The sequence below is a fragment of the Salvelinus namaycush genome, chromosome 29 (assembly GCF_016432855.1).
Source record: "Salvelinus namaycush isolate Seneca chromosome 29, SaNama_1.0, whole genome shotgun sequence".
In the NCBI taxonomy this organism is placed as follows: domain Eukaryota; kingdom Metazoa; phylum Chordata; class Actinopteri; order Salmoniformes; family Salmonidae; genus Salvelinus; species Salvelinus namaycush.
In genome coordinates, this window is record NC_052335.1 from 18,112,714 (window position 1) to 18,129,664 (window position 16,951).

A 16,951-nucleotide genomic window follows, 5' to 3' on the forward strand; every position below is an offset into this window, starting at 1 on the left:
TCTTCATTCCCTCTATATTAAGTGACCAGATAATCCAAGTTTATCATGCCAATCCCATGAGTGGCCATCTTGGAGTTTTTAAGACTTACCGAAGACTACAAGAGGTGGTTTACTGGCCAGACATGTGGGTTGATACGCGAAGTTTGTACAGCAGTGTGAAGTCTGCCAGAAATACAAACCAGACATTGGCAGACCTGCTGGGAAAATGCAGCAGACCGTGGTGAACCATCCAAATGAAATGTTGGGAATTGACCTCATGGGACCTTTTCCTCCCAGCCGGGGGACCCGGAATGAATTTATTGGTGGTAGTGGACTACTACACACACTGGGTGGAGTTGTTTCCCCTCCACAAAGCCACTGCATCAGCCATTATTCTAATTCTGCGAAGGGAGGTCTTTACCAGATTTGGGATTCCAGACCAAATCATCTCTGACCGAGGTCCGCAGTTCATATCAGGAATCTACAAAGAGCTCTGTACCTACTGGGGTATAATTGCCAAGTTGACCACAGCCTACCATCCTCAGACCAACCTGACCGAGAGGGTAAACCGAACCCTGAAGGGGATGATTGCTTCATTTGTGGGGAATCAGCACACAAGGTGGGATCAGCATCTTCCTGAATTTCGCTTTGCACTGAACTCTGCGGTGCAGGAGACTTCTGGGGTCACTCCCGCTGAACTCCACCTGGGAAGACCACTAAAATGTCCGATGGACAGAGTCTTGCAAAGTTCCAATGTTTCACCTGACTTCCCAGCGTTTGATGCCGTCTAACACCACCACAATCAAAGCCAAACAACGACAGCTGAGAAACTATGGCAAACATAGACGAGACGTGTGTTTCCCGCCCAAATCTCGTGTCTGGGTACGTTCACATCATCTGTCAAAGGCATCTAAGAAGTTCACTGCCAAGATAGCTTCGAGATGGAAAGGTCCATACCGTGTACTGCAGCAGTTGGGACCAGTGAACTACTTGGTCTGTTTGGAGGACACTGGGGAAGATGTCAGGACAGTGCATTTTGTTGACCTAAAGCCCTGCTACCCTACGGCAGAAGAGCTGGATCGCAGGCAAAAGCAACACCTGCAGGATCTCTTTGTGGAGGACTCTGAGGACTTCCCTGGTTTTGTGTAGCAGGAACATGAACCTGTCAAAGCCTGCAATCCTCTCTGTTTCTACAGGGGGGTTTTTTCATGGGGGGAGGAGTGTGGCGAAATCCTGCATGGAGCCTTCACCGTGCGCTGCCACTTTAAGAGCGCATGAGCAGTAAGGAAGGGGGAAATAAAGGCGGCTCTTTCAGCTCTCTGGGGAGGAGCTCTTGGTTGGCGCGACAGTTTGATTGTGTGTGCTATGCTGCAGATGTCCTTGTTTATTTTCAGCGTGTGTAGTTTATAAAGTATTTAACTCAATCATCGGTGTGACCACTCTAGGTCGTGGTTGTTATCGTTTGGGACCGCACCTGTTATGGATCGCATGGATTAGTAGCAACATTGTTGCGAAGCTTTGACATACAAACCATCGGACGGTCAGACAGGACAACTGCAAGCCTGAAGACCACAGCTAAGATCTCTCTTACTCTCTCTCTCTCTCTCTCTCTCTCTCTTTTTCTTCCCTCTATCGCTCCAGTGCTTTACACTGCAGCAGATGTTCTATTTTTCAAATGCACTTCCCGTTGATGTTCATTAGTGCTGGACTATTATTGCCCTGCCAGAAGTATTTGGGTGGACATTTTAGTTTAAAGGGAGGTTGCTTGTGTATTGTTAGTTGAACTGTATTGAGGTGGTGTGTACTAATGACATGTGGCCAAGAAGATTGTGGACATTTTTAAGGCCTTTGTTTGTCTATGAACACCCCCCCCACCTTCATACCCTCTGCACTCCTCCACTAGAAGATAATACAGATTATTGCAAATCCTCTGTTGATGACTGGGTTCTTTCTTGTAAATTGTTTCTATGAAGTTGCTGTTCAATTGCTCTGCCATTATTGTATGAGGTATTATTGGTGGGGTTACCCCTGGGCTGTGACGTGGGTTTATATGGTGTGTCTTCTCTTTTCTCTCCACTGGCTATCTGGCAAACAGGCTACACTCTAGCAGTCTCTTCTGCTGATGTGTGTGTGGGTCTGGAACTCTCTCTATTCTACTCTTTTCCTTTCGGCATGGTTAATACCTGCCTGGCGCCCGAACAAAATCTTTATATTTACCCCTCTCTAATAAATACCGCTACAGAATTGGCGCCCGAACAGGGACTTGAAGAGAAACACCCATGACACCATCCACACAAAGTTGAATCATGTATTTTGTTGTAACCCCATACTGTGTTAATGTGGACACACCTGATGGTAATCATGTTCGGGATTCTTTCATTGTGGAAGGACTCGATGGACTAATGGAGTTAGATAGCCCTAACCCTAATCCCCAGGCTTCTGGCTTGCCTATAACATCTCCACCATTACGCTCCCCTCAACCTCTTCCTGTTACCCTGCCCAGACAGACTGGGAGAGGTGTCTCTGTGATCACTCGACAAATGGAACATCAATGGACACACACCAATCATAGTTTGACAATGCAGGAGAATGCCATTTGCAAACTCAGTGAAAGTGTGGAGGCTCTCCACTGGCTATCTGGCAAACAGGCTGCACTCTAGGCAGTCTCTTCTGCAGATGTGTGTGTGGGTCTGGAACTCTCTCTATTCTACTCTTTTCCTTTCGGCATGGTTAATACCTGCCTGGTGCCCGAACAAAATCTTTATTTGCCCCTCTCTAATAAATACCGCTACAACGGGCACTAGAGATGCTTTACCCACGTTTAATTCTTCCCAAAGGTCCTGCACAGCTGTATTCAGACAACCCAACATTTGTCCCATGCAGATATTTATATCCCACTTAAGACACTCCACCTTCTCTCCAATCCTTACATATTATGCTCAACAGGAAGAAGGTAACCATATACTAAACCCTGATTACTCCCATAAGAGGAACTGACCTCACCTCCTGACCGCAACCGTTCCTTCCCCGAGTGCACAGATGTCCATCTGTCTCCCCTATCTCAACTGTTGCTCTACTCCCTTCCCCCAACACATTCCAACACATTCCACAGCTATCTGTCTTTCTACAGAGGCCCAGTCTTTCTCCTTTGATTCTATGCTTCTTTCCTATCATTTATTTAATATCTCAATGCTCAAAATGTTGAATACAATGTGTGACTAAGTTTACTTCGATATGATGGGTATTATATCATTATTTGTGCTTAAAGGCGTTTCCACCACCAATTCTCGCACAATTAGTTTTACCGGCAAAAAGATCGAACACCATGTCCAACGAACAAATGATCTGTCGGCATTTATCAGATTGTACCGAAACTTCCTGTTTCCAATACAACTGTCATTGCATATCTTTTTTTATACGGTATGACTTTACTTGCCCAAAAAATTCATGGAAACGTTGTCTATAAGGCACTCCTTTGCAAAGCATTTAAATACCAGTTATACATGAAACAGCACAGCTTGTCATCTCTACTCAGTGCAGGGGTTATAATTTAGGTGTAGGCCACCTGCCTAACTACACTCTAGAAAGTATAGTACAGATCAAATTTCAATAATGTGGTAATCTATGTATTCAGCACACACAAATAGTGGTGGAAATTACTGTTGATTGTGAACACTTTTACCAGAGATAAAGCTTCCCCTGCCACAACCACGGACATGAAACATGCATGTTGCGATGTCCACATTCTCCACACCTTGGTCTGCTCTCACCTAGATGATGAGATACAGACACTAGCATTATAATCAAGACAACTGTTCATCATAATTCAATTACTCTCCTCTATGTGGTGTATGAAACTTGGTCAACATAAATATATTTGTCTTGATAGACAAGGCCTCAGGCAGACCAGGCATATGGTCTGATTCGAGACCATATACAAAGCAACCAACGGTGTCAATTTACAAACAAATGCCTGATTCCACACAACACTACTGAGGGAATGATGCTGTTACCTTAATGGAAAGCCATGCTTCGCTACAGACTCCAGGAAGAATCCAAGGGCAGTTGATGCTTTGTTGTTGGTTGCTGCACCGAGGTACATGATCTATAGGATAAAAATAACACATATACAAAAACAGCTGGGCTGTTGTACAATTCAAACGAATTGTTTATTTAAAGCATTGGATTATCCACATTGAGTCAGACAAACATTACGAACTTCAAATACCATGGGAGATCAATAGGTTACCTTCCTTGAGAAGCTGTCTATGCCACCAAATATTACAAAGCCATATCTGTTGAAAGACCGTTTTGGACAGTTTTGTATACCTGCCAAATCAGCCATCTTGCAGTAAAATATAACAGAGACAGCATTGTATGGGCTATGAGACCCCCCCGAACTGAAGGAGGTTTAAGCTTACCTGATCATCTTGTGGTTGGTGTCCACATGTATGAGGGAAAGAGGACTCTGAACAGCGTATGTTCTTCTGACAACACATCCAAGTCATATTATTCCTTCCTGTATTCCTGCAGCGTCTACACGAAGCACTGAGTCCCAAACTCGGGTCCACTGGACTCGACGATCCAGTGCTTTCAGACGTTCTCTCACCATCCTAATTGTGGTGAACTTGTCTTGATTGTGGCCACCAGATTGTCCAGCTCCTCGTTTATCATTTGGCTGTATGTTCCCCTCACCACAATACTGTATTCCTGCATTCTGTGTTGGTCAGTTTGTGTTGAGATGACAAGCAGTTTGGCGATGCAAGGAACAGGCAGATCCATTTCAATCAGCTGTCGAAGGTGCTGTTCTGAAACAGTCAGTTTAAGACGTCCCATTTCGCCATCCAACTCATCAACAACAATTGATGGGGCATTTTCTTCTTCCATTTCAGCATTTACGAGAATATACAGATTGGAGAGACCCTTCACACCTCTTGAGGCAAGTGTACTTGATTTGCTAGTGAGCTGACAAATATCATCTCAATGGTTGCAGACAAACTAGGTAATCAAGATCAAGAGGAAGGCGTTGCATGGCCCGCTGCAATCTGTACAGGAGCTTGTCCATAATGTGTCTCTCCATCGCCTGTGAGGACATATACAAATTGTCATTTGAAATGTCACGCAACCAGCTGGTATCAGGCAAGATTGGGTCTAGGCTTCAGGTATTGTTATGGGAATAGCCATTTAGGGTTGTCACTGTTTTCTCTCTCTCTCACACTCACTCAAACTCACAAATTTCAGTATGGGTGGCAGTGGCTAGCTGTAACATTACATGCATGCAGTCTTGCGATTCATTCCATTTGGCTACCTAGTCTGACACAAAAGCCAACCAACTAAGCTAACGTACTTAAAAAATGGTCAGTCAGGGGTCAATAATCTATGGATATTAGAAGCGTGTCTATGTAATACTAATATTTAATGACAAACCATGTAACGACTAAGGTAAACATATGAATTACCTGTTGCTCAAAGTTTGGTGCAGGTGTTGATAAGTGATCAGCCATGTTCAGAACATGGGACCACTGGGGGAAAGATTTGGTGAGTAGTGGTGACGTCAGGCCGTCTGGTTAAGTAGCCAATATATAAAAAATCCTAGCTGGAGGCGCATTCCCTAGAAACAGCAGAAGTTGCCCGACTTGCTGTAGGTGCATACTGTAATGAAACAGGCAGGGAGCAGGTCTCGAACCCTCGACCTTCTAGCCCGAGGTCCGGCGCGCTATCGACTGTGCCGCAAAAGCATGCTCAAGCGGCAGAGTCGATTTCCGCGCTTATAAACCCAGGGTCGTTACAATACATATACTGAGGAAAAGGGATAAATGGGCCCAAAATCTGTCTTCTCCAGAAGGTGGCGTTTTTTCGATTTTTGTTATTCGCTCACCAAGCGAGGAGTTTTTGTATGGAGGTCAATGGGAGGGTGTCAAATTTGGTTAACAAAAAATGTAATGGCTTATTTGTTACGTGCGGCTTTTGATTGAATAGAAGTTCCTTAATGCTTAGGTTGTTACGAGTGTACTGATATAAGTAGGACACGTGACATCCCGGCAACTTTGAGAAAAAACACTATATAGGCGTTGTGCCTGTTATTGTTATGGGTGTAAGATGGCACAGTGATGCCATCTGTTGGTAAATGTTAATTACTGCAACTCCAGTGTTTTACCGGTGTGCTTGAAATACCCGGATGAATTGTAATGTACTGACCAAGACTGGTTATTCGCATGAATGCCTCTGTCTTGTCATTTAACATTCAAACAGTTATCACATTCGTATTTGGCCTCATTGGCTAGAATGGTCCATTTGACATTGCCTCTTCCCGACTGCACTCCATTTTTAAATACATTTATTTTCATTGTTAGTGGCCAAATCTGTGATATGTACCTTCATCGACTTCCGTCTACAGTCGGCTACTTTCGGTTTGCCACTCAAACGCACCCAGTGCCTACAAGTGTGACGTACTGGAGAAGCAGTTCCTGTATTGTCCTTGCTATTCGGGATGCTTGGGACGTCCCAACTCTGACGTTACACCATTAAAGTTGACATTGTAAATGGTTATGATACTTCTTTTTATAGATCGATGTTAAGGTAAGGGTTATGGTTAAAGTAGGGGTTAGGGTTTAGAATGTGGACGTCCCAAGGATCCCGAACAGCACTAAACCTTTCGAATCTGTTTTTGGCTTTACTTTCACTTTACTAGAAATCATGTCAGTACAATTTCTGGTAAAGGACACCGATAATTTGCTGTTTTTGACGTCCAACTCATCCAACCCACAGTCATTGCATTAAAAACAAATCTAAACCCAGTGACGGTTTCGTATGGCCTGTCTGATCTTGGCAGCGTGATAAAGTTCGATATTAAACAGCAGCAGGTGAGTTGATATTAATAATTTTCATGCCTCGATTCGTGGCCTATGACTCGCGCTCTAGAGTAGAGCTTCTATAGTGACTGTGTGGCAGGCTGAATGTTTAATGTCTACTTTATGACTAGGCACTAGGACAAACTTATTTTCACGATTTCACTTATAAAATCAATACATTGTAGCACGGTTTTTGGACTCATTCGGTAGTTTTACCAAATTAAGTAGATTCATGTTGAAAAATAATGTTAAAATGATCATTTATATTCCTAAAACACACATTGAAAATGATACTGTTTCTGCTTCCTGATGTTATGGAATTTTTATTTGTAGCCCAGTGTCAAATTACCGGTTTTAGATGTCCAAATTCATAGTCAATATGCTGAAATAAGTCGTTATATGTTGAAGAAAAGACATTAACAATTCATCCCTAAACACACTAGTCACTTATTTGAGGTAAAAGGGATGTGTATTTCCTGTAAATCATGTGTGGTGAAGACGTTAGTTTGTGTAATGTCTACCGTAGGGAATTTTGTGTAAAATACAATTGTCAAAATAATTAAATATAAGATGATAGAAAACAATAACATATTTCTTACTACTTTAACCATGGAGAGTTTAAAAATGCTCCTAACCACAATTTAACCAGGTGCTCTTGAGTAGAGCTTCTATAGTGACTGTGGCAGGCTGAATGTTTAACATCTACTTTACCTTGTCCCTATTATTGGAATCGTAAATTCAATGTCCAGGCTTAGCTTACTCAATATTTTGCAACATGTAAAACGTTGCAGATAAATTGTATATTGTAGGTTACTTCACAATGCATGTTTTTTCTGAAAGTGTTGTAACATTGTGCCCAGACTAGTAAACATACCCTCCTTATTGTGTTGTTACCATAATGACAGGTCAGAGCAGCTGGGATCAAATCCTATTCCCCTACAGCAGCATCAGTGTGAAAGTACAAGTATGAGTCACGTAACTACAATAACATTATACAGTAACATTAAGCAGCTGTGTAAACCTGTGAACAATGCTTTGGACTTATAAATAGCATATCAATGTCTTCCTCCTAGGCAAGGACAATGAGTTTGGAAGAGCAAATCAGGGGCCTCTCACCAGTTGCAGCACATGCCCTGGCAAGTAAGTTAACATGGAACATCATGGAACATCTGACTGAGCTTTATGCATTGTGTTGTCAGTCGATGACAACTGTGTTACATCGTTTGTTTCTAGGTGCTGAAATTACAGATGACATTGAAATTAAAGAGTTAACAAGAGGAGATCTGAACGAACTTCTGCCAGGCGTTCAGCATTTTAAACTTAGAAAGAAGATCAGTGAACTTATAAACAAATCTAAACAGGTTGGTATAGCCCCAATAGCTTCTAAAGCTACTGTACCACTATTCTGGAATCATTCACTAGTTAATAGAATGATGTTTGATTCAATGTGCAATTCCATTGGATGTACTAATTCCCCTGTTTTCTGTAATATTTCTGATTGTTAGGACACAGCTAAGCCTATTGCTTTAGTTCTTAACAAGCTGAGGGAATTCCTTCCGGTTGATGTCATGGAGAGTAAGTCCCTTTTCAAAACAATTCAGCATAGCACTCACCCAATACAGTTTTGGTGCATCTTTGGTTGTAATTGTATGCACTGGTCACTTTCTCCTTACAGATGCACTTGTTCCTGGGGGAGTGTTACATGGCTACTTCCCTATTCTTAGAGATTTGGAGAAGCAGCTGGCCGAAGCCCTGCACTTCATTCAGGCACACGTTGGTTTGCTCGAGAGCTACATTGGAGAAGAGTCCATGGAGGCTCAGAGCAGTGCTGCATCTCCATCAGTTGACTCTGCTACAGCAGGAAACCAGCCATCAAATGTTGAGGGTAAATGACTGAACTGCTGTGTTAGCTGCAGCACAGTGGGTCTCATTCCTCATTCTTCATTAATCAAAAGATGGTAGATGATGGCATACAAATCATAAACACTGTAGTAGATTTCATGAATAGTTTTGTTGAGAAGTTCAACATTCAAGACCTAGGTTGGCTTCAACTAGTGGGACTGTAAGCCCAGTTAACGGCCCTAATCCTTCAATCTTTTTTTAGTCCAGAAAACATCTGTTAATGGCACCTCAGGACCATCAGGTAACGCAAAACCTTTAACAGGGCACTTTATTGTCAAAACGTAATAATTCTATAGATGTTATTATACCCTTTTACAGCTTGCAAAGCTAACCACAATGACTTGCACAGACTCACAAGAATGTGCTGCAATACTGTTGATTTTAATTAATAGTATTTTATGTGCCGCTGACAGCCAGCCCAAACAATGCAGAACAGAAGTGTCTGGTGCGCCGAACAGACACACCTTCAAAGAAACTCAAGATGAGACCTCAATGTCACACTCTCATACTTCAGGAGCAGCTGGTAACCTACAGTTGAAGTCGGAAGTTTACACACACCTTAGCCAAATACATTTAAACTCAGTTTTTCACAATTCCTGACATTTAATCGTATTCAACATTCCCTGTCTTAGGTCAGTTAGGATCACCACTTTATTTTTAGAATGTGAAATGTCAGAATAATAGTACAGAGAATGATTTATATCAGCTTTTATTTCTTTCATCACATTCCCAGTGGGACAGAAGTTTACATACTCAATTAGTATTTGGTAGCATTGCCTTTAAATTGTTTAACTTGGGTCAAACATTTCGAGTAGCCTTCCACAAGCTTCCCACAATAAGTTGGGGGAATTTTAGCCCATTCCTCCTGACAGAGCTGGTGTAACTGAGTCAGGTTTGTAGGCTTCCTTGCTCGCACACTCTTTTTCCCTTCTGCCCACAAATTTTCTATACGATTGAGGTCAGGGCTTTGTGATGGCCACTCCAATACCTTGACTTTGTTGTCCTTAAGCCATTTTGCCACAACTTGGGAAGTATGCTTGGGGTCATTGTCCATTTGGAAGACCCATTTACGACCAAGCTTTAACTTCCTGACTGACGTCTTGAGATGTTGCTTCAATATATCCACATAATTTTCTTTCCTCATGATGCCATCTATTTTGTGAAGTGCACCAGTCCCTCCTGCAGTAAAGCACCCCCACAACATGATGCTGCCACCCCCGTACTTCACGGTTGGGATGGTGTTCTTCGGCTTGCAAGCCTCCCCCTTTTTCCTCCAAACATAACGATGGTCAAACAGTTCTATTTTTGTTTCATCAGACCAGAGGACATTTCTCCAAAAAGTACGCTCTTTGTTCCCATGTGCAGTTGCAAACTGTAGTCTGGCTTTTTATGGCGGTTTTGGAGCAGTGGCTTCTTCCTTACTGAGCGGCCTTTCAGGTTATGTCAATATTGGACTCATTTTACTGTGGATATAGATACTTTTGTACCTGTTTCCTCCAGCATCATCACAGGGTCCTTTGCTGTTCTTGGATTGATTTGCACTTTTTGCACCAAAGTACGTTCATCTCTAGGAGACAGAAAGCATCTCCTTCCTGAGCAGTATGACGACTGCGTGGTCCCATGGTGTTTATACTTGCGTACTATTGTTTGTACAGATGAACGTGGTACCTTCAGGCGTTTGGAAATTGCTCCCAAGGATGAACCAGACTTGTGGAGGTCTACAGTTTTTTTTTTTTTCTGAGGTCTTGGCTGATTTCTTTTTTTTTCTTCTATGATGTCAAGCAAAGAGGCACTGAGTTTGAAGGTAGGCCTTGAAATACATCCACAGATACAGCTCCAATTAACTCAGATGTCAATTAGCCTATCAGAAGCTTCTAAAGCCATGACATATTTTTCTGGAATTTTCCAAGCTGTTTAAAGGCAGTCAACTTCTGACCCACTGGAATTGTGATGCAGTGAAATAATCTGTCTGTAAACAATTGTTGGAAAAATTACTTGTCATGCACAAAGTAGATGTCCTAACAGACTTGCCAAAACTATAGTTTGTTAACAAGAAATTTGTGGAGTGGTTGAAAAACAAGTTTTTATGACTCCAACCTACGGTAAGTGTATGTAAACTTCCAACTTCAACTGTATGTGGTATATCAAACTGTTGGCTGTGTACCTGGTATTAAAATCCTTAGCCTACTTGTAAATTCTAATCAAACTATTTTGCTATGTGGTTCTCATCCTTAGGTGCGTACACCCATTTTCAAAAAAGAACAGTTGCTTCTCAAATTTCCACTGGTAGTGGGCTGACCGAGCCACGATGCAAACTAGAGAAATCAAACTCGGCAGACCGTTTAGGAGCAGAAGGTAGGAACCAGCTTTCTGCACAATGCCACACAGGTCAATATCAAACCTAAAAACTCTGCAGACTGTTTAGGAGCAGGAGGTAGGAACCAGCTTTCTGCACAATGCCACACAGGTCAATATCAAACCTAAAAACTGTTCAATGTCATAATCCTTTAATGATATTTTGTAATTGGACACAATTATTGTTAAGTGTGTGATTTAAATTAATACTTTCAGATAGGTCTTCTTCATTTTGGTCGAAATTTAGCGCAAGTGAACCTCGAAATGAGAAACAAGCATGTGAGACTCTAATCAATATGATACTCATCTTACCTCCTAATTTATAAAAAAAGATGGTGAATTATTATTATATTGGAGTTGTATAAAGTGTGAAGTAATTTTGTCTTGAACAGTTAAAGTCCATTCACAAGTCTGTGGAAAAACCCTGAACACTCACCTTGCACTCATGAAACAAGTGGATGATCTGGCAGTAGGACTAAAGCGAGAGGAGACCAGACCAGAAGACTGCCAGGTCATAATAGCCTTCTGTCCTATTACATCTCGTGTGGGAACAGACATTGATGCCGCCATGAGCAAAGTTCCAAGTAGGAAAGCCCTTTAAGATTACAGCATGAAAGTAACTCAACAGGATGTATTGGTCCAAATTGTAGAATGACTGACTCTAATGAAAAATATATTTTTAAGTGGAAGTACATTTCTAAAGATTACATTTTGTCTCTCAACAGGTAACAAAGATGTCATTCTAGTGGTGATGAACCATACTTTTGATCACTGCTTTGTCACAAGCCAGAGATCTGCATCTCACTACAAAAACATAGTGGAGGAAGTTAATGTTCTCTTCCATGACTCTTTGGGACTTCTGCATTGTGAAACAAATGATAAAGCAGCGACTCTCATACACAAGGCCTTACAGAAATACAGCAGCACTACTTACACACGTTAAGTTTCCCCTGGTGGCAACACAAAGAAGTTTAACACGCAAACATGATTTAAAAACCTCATTCTACCATTCAAGGCGTTGGTAATTCATTCTAGTTTAGAATAAAGCATATCAATCTGTGTTGATACTCAAGCAGGACTAAATTAGATGTCTCGCTGTAGAAAGGGAATTTTGCAGTGGATGCCCTCTTAACACTACCAATCATGCGGGATGCCTCATATTTGTGAATTTGAGCTTTTCCTTCTTTTGGTATTAGAAGCACTTAGTTGTTGGATGTACTTAACAAATGCTTGTCTATGTAACTACAGTATCATTAAATTATATTTGTTTTGCTTACAGATGTCCTTATCTATGAAAATAATTCAGAACAAGTAAGAAAGTGTTACATCAAATATTGAATAACTTTTTTTCCCCAAACTCTTGTGATATCAACATACAGAGTATTCAGATCCCTTGACTTTTTCCACATTTTGTTACGTTACAGCCTTATTCTAAAATGAATTAATCTACACACAATACCCCATAATGACAAAGCAAAAAATGTATTAAAAATGGAAATATCACATTTACATAAGTATTCAGACCCTTTCCTCAGTACTTTGTTGAAGCACATTTGGCAGCAATTACAGCCGAGTCTTCTTGGGTATGACGCCACAAGCTTGGCACACCTGTATTTTGGGAGTTTCTCCCATTCTTCTCTGCAGATCCTCACTCAGGTTGGATGGGGAGCGTTGCGGCACAGCTATTTTCAGGTCTTTCCAGAGATGTTAGATCGGATTCAAGTTCGGGCTCTGGCTGGGCCACTCAAGGACATTCAGAGACTTGTCCCGAAGCCACTCCTGTTTTGTCTTGGCTGTGCTCTTAGAATTGTTGTCCTGTTGGAAGGTAAACCTTTGACCCAGTCAGGTCCTGAGCGCTCTGGAGCAGGTTTTCATCAAGGATCTCTCTGTACTTTGCTCCGTTCATCTTTCCCTCGATCCTGACTAGTCTCCCAGTCCCTGCCACTGAAATACATCCCCACTGCATGATGCTGCCACCACCATGCTTCACTTTAGGGATGGTGCCAGGTTTCTTCCAGATGTGACGCTTAGCATTCGGGCCAAAGAGTTCACTCTTGGTTTCTACAGACCAGAGAATCTTGTTTCCCATGGTCAGAGTCCTTTAGGTGCCTTTTGGCCTACCTCAAGCAGGCTCTCATGTGGGCTGCCTTTTACTGAGTGGCTTCCGTCTGGCCACTCTACCATAAAGGCCTGATTGGTGGAGTGCTGCAGAGATGGTTGTCCTTCTGGAAGGTTTTCCATCTCCACAGAGGAGCTCTGTCAGAGTGAACAATCGGATTCTTGGTCACCTCCCTGACCAAGGCCCTTCTCACGATTGCTCAGTTTGGCCGGGCGGCCAGCTCTAGGAAGAGTCTTGGTGGTTCCAAACTTCTTCCATTTACGACTGTTGGAGGCCACTGTGTTCTTGGGGACCGTCAGTGCTGCAGACATTTTTCCGATACCCTTCCCCAGATCTGTGCCGACACCATTAAGCCTCGGAGCTCTACAGAGAATTCTTTCGACCTCATGGCTTGGCTTTTTGACATATGCTGTCAACTGTGGGACATTTTATATAGACAGGTGTGTGTGCCTTTCCAAATCATGTCCAATCAATTACATTTACCACAGGTGGACTCCAATCAAGTTGTAGAAACATCAAGGATGATCAATGGAAACAGGATGCACCGGAGCTCAATTTCAAGTCTCATGGCAATGGGTCTGAATAGTTATGTAAATAAGTTTTTTTTATTTTTAATACATTTGCAAAAAATTCAACCTGTTTTCACTTTGTCATTATGGGGTATTGTGTGCAGATTGATGAGAAATGTTTTATTTCAAAGTCAAGTGGATGAATACTTTCCCAATGCATTATTCATTTGTGTTTCGTGAGGAATTTCTCTATAGATGGACTTAAAGCTAAATAAAATGTAAGTTCCTCATAGTTGTTCTTTTCATAAAATAGAAGCGTAAAAGTGTTGAATCATATTTAATCACAACCCTTGTATTAAGAATGCCATTGATTAGAAAATGTAAAAACCATGTTTTTCAAACTTCTGATATCAATATAAAGAGAAAGCGTTATTTATTTCTAAATATCCTAGAAAAACTATAGGCACATTTGCATTTATTCACACTAAGTGATTTAGGATCACTTTCATCTTTCCACCACAAAGTAAATGACAAAACAGGAGTTAGTGTTTTCTAAACTGATGCAAACCCTGCAGTTGTCATCCCCCCTGATGATAAAGGAAAACCTACTCAACATGTCACAGGCCCACCAGGACACACGAGCAACACTGGTGCTAAAACACTCCATTTTTGTGCTACAGGTCCAGAGTAGAGTAGATCAGTCAATGAGAACACATGTTCTTATTTCCTCAGGCACTGGAAGTAAACCCATCAGCCACATCCAACTCTCAGAAACAACTGATGTCTTGACAGTGCCATCATTGTTAAATCTACTATGATATTTCAGGTGGCCCAAAATGTCATGTGTTTCTTATAGGGACAGGCTAAATAGGAGATTGTCCTCAAATCTTCTCCCTCAACAGGAATTGGTCTGTACTATGCATAAGTGTGACTTAAACTCCCTTTCACACATCGGTGTGCATTTGTTTTGTCCTCATAGGACACTAGCACTACTTCCACATTCTGGAAAATATAGGTGATCAACAGTAAGTAGGTCACTGTTCTTCAATACATTACCTTGTCACCCCCACTTGTGTTTTATGACCATTAGATAGTATCATATCCCCACGTCAAAAGAAACCAAATGTCTTGATTTCATAATTCTCGCTTGAGACACACGTCATAGCATTCATCCCAGTTAACTCAACCTATACAACCATACGTCTTGTGAATATGTTAACTGGACAGCCATGGTTAATATACTCCAAATAACACAACAAAAAAGACAGATTCTGGTTCGGGGGAGGGACGAGGAAAAGTGCCATTAATATACATTCAATTTACAGCAGAGCAAGTCTGGCTAGGCTGGTTCAACATCCCTCCCTTATAGTCCACACCCTCTCTAACCCTGGTGCCGTAGCCTTGCGATTGGCCCTCTGCAGTGTTCGTCACTGGCTTGGTCGGTTGGGGCGGTCCCTCCAGTAGTTGTTATAAGCTTCCTGGAACATGTTCTTGCAGCTGAGCTTGGCGTCAAGGCGGGAGCAGATGAGGAAGGAGCCGCCCATCTTGCGGTGGAGGGAGTAGGTCTCCTCGGGGGGCGGGGTGAGGCGCTGCTTCAGCATCACGGGGATCAGGTTGTGGATGCGCTCCGTGGTGCTCTGGGCCCCGAAGTTAAAGGGCTCTGTGGAGGCGAAGGCCTCACCCAGGATCATCACCGCATCCACATGGGCGTTCTCCATGGACTGAGGGACGGGCAGAACATACTCAGTAATAATCAAGTGTGTGTGTTTTGAAATTAAGTTAAGTTTTCACTACTAAGTCTATGCCATAGATTAATGAAGGGCCTTAATTCATTGTGACTAAATAAAATGGTATACAGCATTATTGATGCATGTGTTGAGAAAGAATGAAGTCACTCACCTTTGACTCATAACCTGTGAGGAACTTCATGTCTCTTGATCTCTTCAGAACCCCCTCTCTGTCTCCCTCTGCTGCGGACTTGATGAGCTGGTTAAAACAAGAAAGAAAGGATGTCGCACACGTAGAACAAAATCATTATGGTCGGTTATGTTTTGTTGGGGGATATAGCCCAATAGCTCACCTCAATGTAGATGTCAGTGAAGTCTTCACTAAATCCTCTCGTTGCGCCGAAATCCAACAACGCAACCTATGGATGAAACAGTAGCAATGTTTAGTTATTCGAAGCATTCAGCAAAATCGTGCTACTGGATGGGGGTTACTGTATAGGCTTGACTCTACAGAAGACACCGTATTTACATTTAAACAGAAAGGACCTTTAGGAGGGTCATCAAAATCAGTGGACTCTAATGATGAAATTGATAAGAGTTAAAAGGCAGACTCACCCTGTGTGTCTGCGGGTCGTAGAAGAAGTTGGACCAGTTGGGGTCAGTCTGCATGTATCTGAACTCAAACAGCTCCCTCAAACACAGCTTCAGGATATTCTCACAGATCTGACAGAGAGAGAGAGAGATCTCATTTTTCATTCTGTAGTGTGGCCACCAAGGGGCAGTATTACACTGGTGTTTTGGTGTATGAGGCGACAGAGAAAGGAGGTTGTTGTGGCGTTTGTCTTACACATCAAAACAAGCTTGGCAAGAGAACACACACATTCCACAATATACAGTAGGCAAGTAGTAATCACCAGAATGGTGCAATTTTTTGGTTATTGAATAAAGTTGCAGCATGTGCTGACCTCGTTCTTGAGTTCCTGGGAGAGTTGTTCAGCCTGGTCCAGAGGGAAGCCTGGGACCAGCTCTGTGGTGAGGACGGCGTTGCTGCTCAGCTCATCTATTACATCTGGTACGTAGAAGAACGGGTGGTCTTTTAGCAGCTCCCTGTACCAATCACATACATGCAACACTCGTCAGACAGGAACAACAACATACAGCTCTGAAAACTACTGCTGGATAAGTCAGCAATTAGGACTAAACGGGAGTATATGTACATTATTTGTGACAAAGATTCACGGGATCTTTAGTTTGCAAATAGCATTATAGTCCTACTATGTGAGTTTAAAATATCACCACATGATCCTCTTTTCAAACTACACAGATTTATCAGTGTAGTGTAGGGCTCTCGAGTGGCGCAGCGGTCTAAGGCACTGCATCTCTGTCCAAGAGGCGTCACTACAGTCCCTGGTTAGATTCCAGGCTGTATCACACCCGGCCGTGATTGGGAGTCCCATAGGGTGGTGCACAATTGGCCCAGCGTCGTCAGGGTTTGGCCGGGGTAGGACG

The 16,951-nt window shown here is 42.4% G+C and overlaps 2 protein-coding genes across 6 annotated transcripts in view; one reads left to right on the forward strand and one right to left on the reverse strand.

Annotated features, from left to right (window-relative positions):
- The first annotated feature begins 6,472 nt into the window (after positions 1-6,472).
- LOC120024362 lies at positions 6,473-12,365 on the forward strand. 5 transcript variants are annotated; one of them, XM_038968587.1, is made up of 11 exons: positions 6,474-6,558; positions 6,748-6,842; positions 7,736-7,794; positions 7,904-7,970; positions 8,064-8,191; positions 8,336-8,405; positions 8,506-8,715; positions 8,935-8,973; positions 10,968-11,087; positions 11,480-11,671; positions 11,813-12,365. In XM_038968587.1, the coding sequence occupies exons 4-11, from the start codon at positions 7,913-7,915 to the stop codon at positions 12,028-12,030; spliced, it is 1,035 nt and encodes a 344-aa protein (XP_038824515.1). In that variant the 5' UTR covers positions 6,474-6,558; positions 6,748-6,842; positions 7,736-7,794; positions 7,904-7,912; the 3' UTR covers positions 12,031-12,365. The 5 variants fall into 5 exon arrangements, with proteins under 5 accessions (XP_038824518.1, XP_038824517.1, XP_038824516.1 ...); XM_038968586.1 differs by having other exon boundaries at positions 6,493-6,558; positions 6,671-6,842; XM_038968590.1 differs by having other exon boundaries at positions 6,473-6,842; positions 11,480-11,598.
- Positions 12,366-14,036: 1,671 nt separating this feature from the next.
- coq8aa (coenzyme Q8A, genome duplicate a) overlaps positions 14,037-16,951 on the reverse strand; it is a 28,850-nt gene continuing 25,935 nt past the window's right edge. Inside the window, exons 11-15 of the mRNA XM_038968382.1 lie at positions 16,408-16,549; positions 16,058-16,165; positions 15,796-15,861; positions 15,615-15,701; positions 14,037-15,436 (exon numbers count right to left, since the gene is read on the reverse strand). Of these exons, the coding sequence (XP_038824310.1) occupies positions 15,143-15,436; positions 15,615-15,701; positions 15,796-15,861; positions 16,058-16,165; positions 16,408-16,549 (697 nt within the window). The 3' untranslated portion in view covers positions 14,037-15,142. The remainder of the gene's footprint in view (positions 15,437-15,614; positions 15,702-15,795; positions 15,862-16,057; positions 16,166-16,407; positions 16,550-16,951) is intronic.

What these genes read in the sequence shown, in the direction of transcription:
- LOC120024362 (XM_038968588.1), top strand. Translation starts at nt 7,913, where the DNA reads ATGAGTTTGGAAGAGCAAATCAGGGGCCTCTCACCAGTTGCAGCACAT. An exon ending in TCCGGTTGATGTCATGGAGA is followed by an intron (nt 8,406 to 8,505) that starts GTAAGTCCCTTT and finishes TTCTCCTTACAG; the next exon opens with ATGCACTTGTTCCTGGGGGA. An exon ending in CCAGCCATCAAATGTTGAGG is followed by an intron (nt 8,716 to 8,934) that starts GTAAATGACTGA and finishes ATCTTTTTTTAG; the next exon opens with TCCAGAAAACATCTGTTAAT.